Below are 13522 nucleotides of genomic sequence, written 5' to 3'. Positions count from 1 at the left end.
AGGAACCTCCCCATCTTGCTCCCCAGTGACATCTGGCAATCAAATAGAGGAGCAACAACCACTGTATCTGAGGCCAGGCAGATGGAGGTATCTACATGCATTGGACAACACATAGAAATAAGCCAGTTGGGAAGCCAGAGTGTATGTGTTTGGGCAAACGGAAGGGCGGACTAAAGTTTAGTGACTGCATTGGGCACGTGGCAATTGGCGTCATTAAGCACTTTTGGTCTCAGTGCACACTGTCCTGTACCCAGAACACACACAGCCCTGCTGCATCCCAAGGCAGGAGCTACCAAATTCCCCTCAGCGTGACTGTGACAGGAAATGTCAGTGAACCTAGTGAGAAGCTCACCTATGCACTGCAGTGGTGTCAGTCAGAAATCCCTGGGACGAGCTCAGGGCCAAGGGTCCAATTGAGCTTCCTGGGGTGCCAGATGTGCTCCACCACTGGCTGAGGGCAGCCCTTTGTTGCTCTGAAGCACTGCTGGCTATCTTCACTTTTGTCCGACGTCTCACGTCACCCCACCCAAAATCTCTCCCAAATAACTGCTGCAGCGCGACGGTGGCCGTCCGTGGGGTTATCCCGTGAGCAATGCCCTCCCCAACATTTGCCAGATTCTCCTTGCTCTCTTCTCCAAACAGTAGGAAATGCTATCTGAGGGCATTGCTCGCTGGGATCTCTTTGTCTCCTGCAAATGAACTGAGTTTTGCCCTCCCCTGGCTACCTCTTCCCTTGCCTGAGGGTGCGTGGTGGAAATCTGGGTGCAAGTGCTTCCCCATGGCAACTCTAGAGAAAAATGCCCTCCCAAAGAGCAGGAAAGGCTCAGGCTTTTGCACCCACAGGAATCACCAGCTCACAACAGAGTGTGATCTGCCCAGCTCTGTCCTGCACCTCTCTGCATTATGTGAGGCTCTGGCCAGGACTCTGTACACTTTCTGTTACTTCAGATAAAAAAATGAGTCCACTTTTTTTTTTTAATTTTTTTTGAGGGGAGCCAATTTGGTCATGAGAAATCACCCTGGGGCAGTGTGGCTGAAGGAGGCAGCCCAAAGGCCAAAGCCCTGCATTCCCCACGCTCAGGCAAGGGACAGCTGAGAGAAGCACTGCTCTCGGTAGGGTTGTGACCCAGCCAGGCTGCTGCTGGTCACACCACAGTGGCCTCAGTGCCAGATCAGTGCTATGCCTACTCTCTGGCATCCCAGCCTTGAAAAAAGCTTTTTGGTTTTTTTTTTATAAGGATTAATTTCTGCTTTATGAAATACTGCTCTGCAGACCTCAGTGGAAGCTGTAAGCTTATATCTGCAAGGTGTTGCTGAGGTCATGTTAAACCACACTTTTGGTTCTGTTTATGAATCAGGGCAGGGTTTTGTTTGAATTTTTTTTTATTATTATTTTATGTGAAATATAATGAAATGAAAAGCTTTTTCTGACAGACCCAAGGATCCCTCCTCCTATATCTCAATCCCTGTCTACCACAGTGTGGTACTCATTATTTCTACACCTGTGTGCCTGCAATATTATGGTGCTCTAAAAGAGATTCTGTGTGACTTCATTGAATCATGACTTTTAAGTGCTAAAATAATGGATATTATTCGTGTATTTAGCATATTCACTACTTCAAAGTATTCACATTCAAAGTATTCATATTCTCTCTGCGTCTGGCTGGACTGTCCAGTTGCATGTTTTATGGAAAGTGAAGATGAAATTGTATTTGTAAGAGGCATGAGCTCCTTATGGAAATGAATTCTAGGGACAAACTATCATGCAATCATTGGCTCTTCCACTCCATGGAGGTTTGAAAGGGACTATATATCACCCTAACTAAGAACTGGTTCTTTCTTGGAAATTCTTCTCCTGCTTTGTCTAATACAGCCATAGCTGCATTCTTTCATTAGCAAAGCTGTCTTAACTACAGTGTAGGACCATGAAATGATTTCTCAGCATCTTCCTATTTGAGTACACATGAAAAAAAAAAAAGAAAGAACAAAAAAACAGGGGACCTAATTTTACCACACAAAGCAAACACACACTTCAATTAAAGTCTATGGAATCGGAGTGAGGTAAGGGATCATAAATACTCATTCTGGTAGAGCCACTGGTCATACTGAATGTCTTGGCATTTCTTTTGACATGTCAACAGAAAATTCTCCATATTTAAAAACCCCATTTAGCTGGCAAGTGTTCTAAACAGAGCCCATCTAACAACTGGTAAGTAGTAGAAACAAACTATACTGGAAGTCAAAAACAGAAGCAAAACGAAATCAAAAACCTCCAAACTCCACATTGATTAATGAATACTTCTGTAAATGGTATCACTGTCTAATTTCTTCAGACTCAGAGGGACCAGAATACCTTTGTTATTTGTGCATGTCTACATATTTGCCAGAGGCAAATTGCCAGAGAAAAATTTCTCTGAAAAATCGCAGTAATAAATTTTTGCAAAATTCCTTCTGTCCTATCAAATGTTACCACTTGCCATTCTCCCAATCAGTCTTTTTAGCCTTTCAGAGCTGAAAGAACAGCATCTGGCAATCGGTGACCAATGACACAAATGACAAAAAAGCAAAGAGTCTGTGAAAACCTCTAGGCAGAAGGTTAATTGTGGAAACTCTTGGCGAATACTTCTGAATAATGAATACATGCACAGGCTTTAGGTTAGGTTGGTAAACTTGGCTGGCAATGAGAAGGAGGAACAACCATCACTGTTATTATTTGTAACAAGGAGTTCAGCATCTCTCAGCAACTCTGGTTTCTGGAAGCTTTGGGAAGCATTGCCATGGGCATGGGGAACCAAGGGTGTGTTACAGGCATGGCCCTCCACAAACTTTCCTTCACTAAGGAGCAATCATGGGAAAATTGCTTGGAGGCCACTGGCTGACACCACCTAGATAAACATGTGAGTCTCTGCCCAAGAAACCCATTCCTTGGTGGCCAAAAGTCACCCTGAATTCTTCTGGTCAGGTTGGTTACACCAGTGCCTAGGCTGGGGCTGTGGGAGAGGTGTGCCAGGCACAGGAGGGGCACTGCAAAGCTGGCTTCAGCCAGAAACCATCCTTATGTTTGAACAGCTGTCAGGGTGACCTCAACTAACTGCCTTTAACTCCTTAGAAAAGGGGCCACTTCCAAAAAAAGAGAAAGAGAGAGGCCACTACAATGTGAAGTCAAAATTGGCCATGGATCAAAGCATGCACCAACATGGCTGACCTCACCTTGTTAATTTGCTTTAAAAAGAAGAAGTCTCTTTCTTTTCAAGCTTTAAATAGAGTGGGTACAAAGAAGCACAGCTGGCTTCCTTGGGTGTGAATCAAAGGGAAGAGGTCAGATTCCCGGATCTTTCTAGCAATTTCCACCTGACACACCATTCCTACATGCAGCATTTTGCTCACAGTGATAGATATGACTTACAGGCAAAATAGGTCACTTCTGTCTTTTCCAGGTATCTTTATACCAAGTGATAGCAGCCATCAGACCTGCAGCCTCCAAGGTTCATGTTCCTAACCTCATGTCCCTTGCTCTGCTGGGGCAGCACTTCCGTCTCCATCCTTAAATGGCTGAGGAAGGGACTCAGGGAGGAGCATGCAAATGTGCTAAAGGGAGCAGAAACATCTGGAAGCCAGTGACCCACTGCACTTCAGCTTTAGTGTTTGATCACTGTGGGTACTGTGCAGCTATTTCCAAAAGCCTCCTGGGATTCACAGGTTTCTGAAGGCTGTTTTTTGTTTTACCTCAGTGACTCTGCTGTGTTTAAGGAAAAAAAAAAAGAGATCTGCTATTGAGGGGGTCCATGCAATAGGAACTGGTGAGCCTCCACCAAAGTCCTGGCTATCTCCCTTTCTCCCCTGTTGGACAGGTTCTCTGTTTCTGCAGAGGAGCAGAATCTGCCAGACAGATTCTCTGTTCCTGCTGCCTAGCCAGGTGATTCTCCTGGGCTGACACAGAGCCTGGTCTGACGTGGTGGATCAGCAGGTGCTCCTGGAGGCCGCAGGAGAGCTGCTCTAGGTGTGCCTGCAGGGGAGAGCTGTGGTTTGCCCCATCCTGCCCTGAGCATGCTGATCAAAGCCAAGTTTATTCCAGCCTTTAGGTACATGAATATGTCCATTATTTTGGAGCACTGCTATTCCATGCTATTCCTTGCACAACAACGTTCATCACCACTGAGAGTCCTTTGTGTTGGTCATTAGGCATTTTTAGGATTGTAGCAATTACTGGGTTGAGATACACAGAGAATTACTGAGTGGTTGATTCAGCTGCAGGGGTAGAGGACTGAGACAGAGGCCAAGAACAGAGCAGGGCTTTGGATATACACAAACTTTAGAGACATCAGAAGTATTTCTTAAACTTTTGGTCACTGAAGAACATTTGAGATTTATGCCTGTGTTGTGCCTTACCTGCCACTTGGACTGGCAGCTGATCCCTCCCCTGAGATGTGCTGCTCTCTTTAAGAAGCCCTCCTTTTGAAATCCCACCATTCCTGTTTCACCTCTGCTACCGGGTCGTTGCCTTTTCTTTCCATTATCTTTCCTTTTCAGCCTGCCCACCAGCGGAGCTGCACGGGAGGGCTGGGGCAGGCACCGTCTCTTCCTGCTGACAGACAGGTGGCTGGAGATGTCCCTTGGCCACAACAAGAGGGCCAGGAGCCCAACAACAGCGGGAACACAGCGGGGGAGCCTCCCGGGCCCTGCCTCTGCTGCTCTGGGCCTGGGCCTCTGTCTGTATCTCAGCATCCCTCCTGGGGTGGGTGCATTTCTCAAACTGCTTAGGTACCAAGGTGATAGGTGCCTTGTAAATACCTAAGATAGATACAGACAGAAACTGTACCAGGCGCATTATGCAACACTTCAGACAATGCCAATGGCACCTCAGTGCTGTAGATCACCCACCTGGTCCAGCATCTGCAGGCAAATACTGGGCACATGCATTTTTCCTTTGGAAAAGTGATGGGAACACAGGACATTCATTCTTCCTTGGTGGCAACAGGTTTGGGCATGCAGCCCTGAGTGTCAGGCACTGCACATGCAAGGGTTTTGTTCCATCGCCTCCCCTAAATACGAGTGTGCAGGTTTAGCTTAATTTCCTTTGTTGGCCAATAAAATTTGCTTCCTTGTCAATAATCTGCAAAAACGGGTTACAGGAGCTGCACCAAAACTAAAGGGGTGGTCTTCACATGTGCCCATTTGAAATGCCTTTTAAATATGGCTGTGGTGTTGCTTTCATCTTTTGGATTCATTTTTTTTATCCCAATTTATTTTATTTTTAACTACAAGTAGTTTGTTTTTAGCATGAAGACCAGGAGTGATTATGTATATAATTAAGTTTCCATGTCTGGGTGGAAAAAAAACCCCAGCATCTAAATCAAGTAGGAGCAATTATTTGCACTGCATTCCTTTTAGGTTTTTGTCACTTCCTATATATATGCCAAAGGCCTTGCCCTGCTTAATTTGTAAAAGAATAGCTGGGAAGTAACTGGATAAAAACTTCAGGGGGAATGTCTGTGGGTGGGAGAGCTACTAAATGACAATTTGGGCAAAGACTGGGTCTGGGGATCTGGGCAAGGCTTTCAGAGAAGCAGATGGACAAAAATTCTGGACCACCTTCCCAATGCTAATGGGCAGGTGAGAACCCACTGACTTCAAAAGAGAGCTTGGTCAGAGCACAGGAGTTCATTGATAAAGTTGCTTGGCACAGAAGCAATTTCACCTGACAGCGTCCCTGGGGGAAAAACAGGTGACTCATGTTTGGTTAAAATGGTTAAAAATGGATCTGTGCCTGCTGAGAACAAATGGCTTTCTTTCCAGCTCTTCAAACAGGATCAGATGTGTAAAAATTCATCAAAGACCAAAAGTAGGTAAAGTATAACAAGGCCTTCAACACATCACTGAGCATTTAAAGACTAGCCTTAACTGAAGCCTGGATTCAGAGTAAGAACATTAAAGGTAAAGTTCGAAATCCAAATTAGTTGTTTATGATCAAAATTAGAGGAAAGAAACAACAAGTAAAGCCTACAGCTATTTCCTGTAAATATATAGTTAAATATATACAGAAATGGAATGACCTGAGTTTTCATGTGGACAATTAGGCTAATCCTCATCAATCTGCCACCACTATATTTTAATCTGGAATTACCTTTTTCCAGCTCCACCCCAAATTAACAATTTGCAGGATTGTGCTTGAATCACAATGCCCAAAGCACACATTTAACCATACTGCAAACAACAGGCAGAGAATATTATTTTAGCAGTCAGTATAATGAGGAAATATTAAAAGCGCTTTGCAATAGAGTCAAACACAAAAGGCACTTGAAACACTTTCCTTCTATGAAAATGAACTAAAAATAATTGTCTGTTCTCTGGGATACTGTAAATTCTACAAAGTACTCTAAAATTAAATAAAATAATAAAATATATAAAATAAATCAACAAAACATAAAAAATTTAGTTACTAAAATTAATCATTTAAAATTGAGTATCTATAAATACCATTACATGATTTATGAAAATGCTCTGTAGGTATTCACAATGAAGAGCTCTCAAAACTTTCTTGAAGGAAAGCCTTATTTGTGTTTCTAGGGCTGAAAATAGCTTCACATTATTACACAAGTCACATTTACACATTATAACCACACCATCAAAAGTAATTTTTAAGGAAGGCAGAAAACGGATATGTTCAAATTCTTTCTAGAGATGTAATTTTCAAGTACCAGCTCTTTAACAGCATGTTCATCATTAAGGAAATAATGATACAGGCATTTAAAATACACCTGCAATGCTGAAGCCTTGCAATTCAGCCTACCTTGAAAGAGGAATGGTCATTGTCTAACAGTGGTTTCTGTTCAAGAACAAAAACAAAGCAGAGAATATAGTCAATACCCACTCCTACCCTGCAAGCCAGGTGGAATTTAAATGGCAACTTGATGTTCTGTTTAAGAGACAGCATTTGAAAATTTGGCCTAGTCACAAAAGAAAGGCAACCAAATCAAAGAAACCAAAAAGAAAGTGGAAGATCTAAGACACTTACAGCATTCTCTGCTCTTACACTTAACTCTCACGCTTCCACACCGAGGGGAAAAACCAAACAAACTATGAGGAATTATCTAAAACAATTTATTTTTAATTAGATCGAAATTAATCAACATGGGTATGTGAACATTTGAAGGAAAAAGAAAAATAATAGCAGCAAAGGGAGTTTTGAGATGAGGGAGATAAGTCCTTCATCTCCCTGGCTCCTGAAAAAGAGAGAGAACACATTAAAAGTGCTGAAAGAGTTTTCCACTGCCCTAACTGCCATATTGGGAAACACATGCAATTTTAACTGTTCCTCAAGCCCTCATGATTTTGAATACATGCTTAGATATTAAATTGATAATATCTGAGCATAGTCACACTCACATAAACCAACGTATTTAATGTGTCTCTTTGCAAATGCCACAAACCCCACATTTTCTGTAACACTTACAATTCCTTTTCCAACTTCTTTTGTACCATTGTGTTGTTTGGCTGATGCAGAAAGGTTTTGAAAACCTTTTCAATTACAGTCCTGTAGTAAGAAAAACAAGTATCATGACAGGGCACTACATCCTCAAGAATAAGCTTATAAATTCAAAATAATAACGGTGTAGATGGGAATACCCATACAGACTCAAGCAGTCTCTACTCAGGTTTCCCAGTGTTTCCAAAATGTTAAAGCATCTCATGAAAGGTAAATCCTGGTCTGAAGAACTCTTCAGTACCAGGAGCTACCTGTTAAGTTTGGATTCTGTGGCACAAATTGCTAATCAGCACGTTGCCAAGTTATTTTTTGTGGAAAACACAGGTTTAGCATTGTTCCCTTTTTGAAACATGCCAATTTTCAATGCTTTGCTCTCACAAAGTGTTTTACAAGTACTTCTATTATAGCCATGGTCCTAATCCTACACTTACACTGCTGTGGACTCCCCAAGTCACACTACAAGCCAAAAAATCTGCAGCTCTGCTGCACCAGCCACAAATGGGGCTGGCATTTCTTCACACAGACTTGACAAATTCCACCCAGAGTCACTGCTTTCTGCTTGAGATAAATGACAACCCGATGACAACCTCTTCCTCATTACTACACTGCCACTTCATTAGAATTTCAAATATGTAATGTGAATCAATTACTTACAAGGGATAACCTTCAAGAATTCTTCATGAAGCCTGATGCCTTTTGCTCTCATCTTCTGAAACAGTGTCTGGCGGAGATCTGGAAACCTTCTTCCTACAGAGAAGTGCTGCAGGTGCTGGGAGCTACCTCAGGAGCTGCCGTGGTGAGTGCTGTAAAAGTTGCTTTGGTGGTATTCCCATTGTTCCCTGCAGACAAATCTCCATCATCAACTCCACCACAGTGAAATAAAGAGAGTGAGTTTTGAACCCAGACGGCTTTGGGAGTGGTCTCTTCAAACAGAACAGAACACTGTGAGCTAATCCACTGCTTGGCATTCATTTATATGTATTTGCTCTGCAATTTCATTGTTTCAGATGCCATTGGAAGGTGCCACCTTTGAAACAATGGACAACAGGAATGGGATGAAGTGGGAATGCTTATTGCAGACCGAGCTAATAATATTTCTTTTGAATGCCATCAACTGATATTTTTCTATTCAAATGCCGGTCAGACTTGATGCCAGGTAACAATATTCTGTGTTGATGATACCACAGTTATTGTGTATCTGTGAGGTGGTGACAGAATCTAAACCCTTCAAAGGAGAAAATCCTTTATTTGTAGTTGGCACTGCAGCCCACACCAAAGCCCAAAGACCAGGACCAACACACATACTTTATCAGTATATGGTATATATCAATATTTTATATTGATTACCATATCAAATCTAAGAACAAACAGCACCACCCCAGCTCACAACTGACACCCATGTGACACTGCCAGCAGATTATTTACTAATGCAGAAGAATTATTTGTCATTTCCATTTCACTGTGGAAATTTAACCTGCTCTGTTCTTCACTTTGTCCTTTCTCTTAGAGGGTTTTATATTAGGTAGTTTAAAATTCAACACTGTCCACTTCAGCTTTCACTGAAAATCCCAAATTACTCACTAAATCAAATCCATTTCCTGGCAGCAAAGAAAGCTGAGGAGCAGGAAACTTTTAAATCATGTATCTAGACATTTACAGATCTTAGCTTATGGATGTGTTCCTTAAGGATCATATAATTTTCAAATTCTCCCTCCACAAGGAGTTATGAATAAGTCAAAGCAAAAACTGAAGGAAAAGCCATTTAAAACCAAGCTCTCCACCAGCTGCATAAACTTATTATGAACAGAGTTAAAGTTATAAAATACTAATTTTGAAGCTCTAATGACACCTATTTTCCTGACAATGATGAAAATTATGACCTCAAATTTTTCCCTTAATCTTTCATTTTCAGAGTGTTTTCAAACCTTCATTTCAATTTGCTGCAGGAATATCCTGGTTACTGTTCAGTATTAATGGAATCACATTTTAAGTGCTGCCTCCAACAAGTTGCTGCTACAACTCTTGGTTTACACATTGCCATAGCTTACTCATACAATGGTTCTTGGAAAACTACAAGGCACAGGAAAGAAGAACACCTCTCCCCCATCCCAGGTATCCCACAAAATCCAGAACGTAATTTGGAAACACAACCCTTCCACACACACATTTCAAGGTGGGAAGCTACCTCTGAGTCAGGCAACTACTGCAAGCAGAAATTCAGTGGCACAGATGAAGTTAAATTTTAGTTAAATTCATGCTATGTAACTGCAGTAAAATGACAGAACTGCCTATGCCATGCTGATCCAAACCTAAGGATTTTATCACATTTTTACACCCAAATACCCTATCTTCTATCCTGAGTATCAAAAAATACAGCCTATGTCCTGTCCTGCCCTGCCTTTCCCCTGCTTTCCCAATGAACCAGAACTCATCTCCAGAGATAATCAACAAGACCAGTCAGACAAGAACCACAGAAGCCATTATTGTTATCTTAATGCCTCCCTCATCTCTGACCCAGAAAACTGAATTTGTGGTTGACAGAAGACTCTACACAGCAACACAAAGATTTTTTTTTTTATATGCTGCCAAAACATATTTTTCAGTAGCAATGTGGTTTATTCTGTCATAATCTCTGAACAGAGAATGGCAAATATCCCTAGCTGGAACCTCTGCTAACCACCTGAAAGGAGGTCAGGAAAGAGCAGGAAAATAAAGAGTGGAAAATAACCCAATTCCATCCTATTAAATGTCAAAAAGGAAAAGCTTCCCTGCTGAGAGAAGACACTGCCTACAGCCTAGATTTCCTTTCCATGACACTGAACCTCATCCAAGAGCAGGACACAGCCTGTTTTTCACCAGCTACCACCCAAGGGCTCAGGGAAGTGGGAGACTCTTCCTTGGGCCAGGCTCCATGAGAAGGTGGAAATGAACAGCCCCTGCTCGGGAGAGCTCACAATCTAGGGAAGCAAAATGACGTACAGGAGCATGGAAAAAGTACAGCTCAACACAAACAAACTCTCTGTACACAAAAATACATTCATGAAAACTGTTAAAATAGCACTGCTATTTCTACCTGCCCCCCTGCCTCGCCATCAGTGCTGGGATGATTGCTCAGTAGGGATCTAGGGAAGGTGGGTCTTTGGGAGAGATTTCAAGGAGAAGGTGGTAGGTGGCCTCATGAATCAGTCCAGGGAGGGCACTCCATGCATACAGGACAGCGTGGAAGATGTTCTACCAGACAGAGCAGCATTTCTGAGGGTGAGAAGCTCAGGTGTGGTGTGCAAGATCCCTGATTCCTGAGCCAGACACAGTGTGGGCGTGGGAGAACGTGTGGCCGTTGGGGACACGAGCGGGTCACTAATGTGGGGCTGCACTGGGGGGTCACTGGCCACTAATTCTCTGTGGCTGCCACTCAGCACAGGAACTGTGAGGAGATGAGATGGAAGGGGTTGGAGAAGAGTCAGGTACAGAGAAGGAAAAAAAAGGCAAGGTGAAGGAAAGGAGACAAAAGGAAGAAATGCAGGGGATATTTTCGAATGTGGTCTGCTGTTTGAGTTTCTTAAGTGTGTTTGCAATTTATTAACTAAATAACTAAAAAAACATATACAATAATTAATGTACATTTGACACCATAAAATAAACTGGACCATATGCCAACATTTACATTGTTATTATCCTTCACTATGGAAAGGTGAGAAACAGGTTAAACAAGAGACAAAATGCTTCCCCTTACCCTTCTTCTTCCGTACTGAAGCTTGGAAATAGAAAGGGAAGGAACTGTGAATCAATTCTGAAGGTAATTTTTTATATGCTAAATCCTTGTCTGTCATTTTGAGTGCAAACATTATCCTTCCCTCTAAGATGTCAGTCTCTCCCTGCTCATCTCTGCTAAACAGGTATCTCTCAAACCACAGTAGATAAAATCTGCTTTTGCCAAGCTGTTTATCAGGGTTTATGAGGAATTTCTCCCCTGCAGTTATTAGGGATACATGCAGAATTTTTTTTTCTAAGTTCTTTTTTAAAAGCAGTAATTGGGGCAACTTATTGATATCAGGGCTGTCAAACTATGACAACATCAGGCATTCCCAAATCTTTGCAGATTGAAATGGAAAGGAATCATTAGCACACTGCCATCTTTTGGATTAATTAATTTCAAAGAGAACAGCTCAGATGGTCAGCTCTGTATTGTGAAGAACAGAATAGCTCAAAACATGTCAATAAATCTGTAAGTAGGGTTCAGAGCCAGGCAAAGAAAGTGACTCTAATGACTGCAAGATGGATCATTAAAAAAAAAAATTATGTTTACCTTAGCTAGAAGATATTACAAAACTATGCATTCTAAGGGAAAACAAATGGGGATTTTCTATTTACATTTTTCTTCTACTGTGTAACAAGGGACATTCAATAAAATTAAATGCATCACATTCAAAACCAATAAAAAGGAAATACATCTGTACACAGCACATAATTAGCCCGTGGGATTCTTTGTCACTAGACATTATTGAGACCACGAGCTTCTCCAGCTGAGGAAAAAGGGTTACACATAGGTATTGATGAGAACATCCACAGTGCTCATTTATAGGTTCTTCCTATTTGCTTTGCACATATATGGCATGAAAGGAATGCTCATTAATTAGAGAGTTTAATGGCTATAAAAATGTGGGTGTTCTCATAGCTCTCACAGATGTCCAATATATACACAAATACATAGAGGGATATATAAATTATAGATAAATACACACATACAAGCTGTGTTTTATGTTAGGAGACAACTTTTAACTGATGATAGGGAGAACACTTTCCCTGTGGAAGCTTGTTCAGTTGCTGTGCAATGTAAGAATTATTGTCCCTTCTGATAATAGTCCCTTTCCAGGACAAATATGAAAATAGGTAGACCACAGATGTTCTTTGGAACAGCAGTCACTTTGTTTGCTAAGGTGGCAAATGTTCAGAGTGTCACAGGAGTGGCATTTACAGACTTTTTTAGGAAGAAAGCAAATTTCTGCCACCACTACAGCTTTCCCAGGGCACAAACACCTCTGGAATATGACACAGGACTATTTCTCAGAACAGAAAACTCCTGCCACTGCAATGTCTGCCCCATCTGGATAAAGGCATGAATGGGAAATGTGCTTAAAAATGGAAATTTGTCCCTCGGCTGCTTGTTAAAGGAGTTGTAGTGGTTTCTGCCACTTGGTGAGGACAAAGAGCAGAGCAAGGGCCACAGCTGGAGCAGGGGTGTGGGAAAGCTAAAATAGGATGGTCTCCACTGGGGATATTATTATTAACAAGCTATTCTCCTCTAGGAAAGTGCTGCTTCTGCTTTAAGATCAATATCTCCTGTGGAGGATTGAAAAGTCAGAGAAATAGAAGAATATCCTCAGCTTGAAAGCAATTGGCAGAAGAGGATAACAAAGGGGCAAAAATGGTGCTTAAGTATTGCTGTCCCCTTGGGAAAGGTGGGTGATAAACCAGCAAAGTTTTACAAGCTCTCAGCACTCCATGAAAGAAAAGCAAATGAAAAACACCCAGACCCACAAAGTGTGCTCCAGAAATAATATTTTACATTTTAATCCTGGAAGAAAAATGATGGAGCATTCACAAGCTGATGATACCTTGAGTTAAGCTCCTAAACTTCCTTGTACATAAAACCCAAATTTTCTGAGACTTGCTGGAGCTAAATAATCAGACTGGGGTGGTTTTTTTTGGTCTTCATTTGGTTGTTGGACCATAGAGAAGACACTACCTACTTCAGCACCACTTTGCTGGGAGACTTCCCACTGGAGTTACGTGACTTGACTCACTAAAGATGGATGGGGTCCATCTGCCCCAAAAAACACTGACTTACAGGGGGAAAAAAGGGGCCACAAGGCTATGATTCCTTCCAGTTGGCCTTCTGATGAGTCCATGTCAGGAAAACCCCAAAATGATAAAATTAACTATTTAATTGTAGAATTACATGGAAAAATGGTTTTATTGCGTGGATTATTATCAGCTATTACTCTGCAGTGAGGGATGTGGTTTGGTTTCATACCC

General features: G+C 41.9%; 1 protein-coding gene across 4 annotated transcripts in view; it reads right to left on the bottom strand.

The window, feature by feature from the left end:
* SHANK2 (SH3 and multiple ankyrin repeat domains 2) overlaps positions 1-13522 on the bottom strand; it is a 280376-nt gene that overhangs the window by 25158 nt on the left and 241696 nt on the right. For 3 of the 4 annotated variants that reach the window (XM_064715490.1, XM_064715492.1, XM_064715493.1), the window contains one exon: positions 11220-11240. The exons of the other annotated variant lie outside the window; for it this stretch is intronic. In XM_064715490.1, coding sequence (XP_064571560.1) covers positions 11220-11240 — 21 coding nt within the window. The remainder of the gene's footprint in view (positions 1-11219; positions 11241-13522) is intronic. 4 annotated transcript variants of the gene reach the window in all.

Source organism: Zonotrichia leucophrys, chromosome 5, assembly GCF_028769735.1.
Source record: "Zonotrichia leucophrys gambelii isolate GWCS_2022_RI chromosome 5, RI_Zleu_2.0, whole genome shotgun sequence".
NCBI lineage: Eukaryota > Metazoa > Chordata > Aves > Passeriformes > Passerellidae > Zonotrichia > Zonotrichia leucophrys.
The sequence above is the reverse complement of the archived record's forward strand: the minus strand, read 5'-3'. Positions and strand labels throughout refer to the sequence as shown.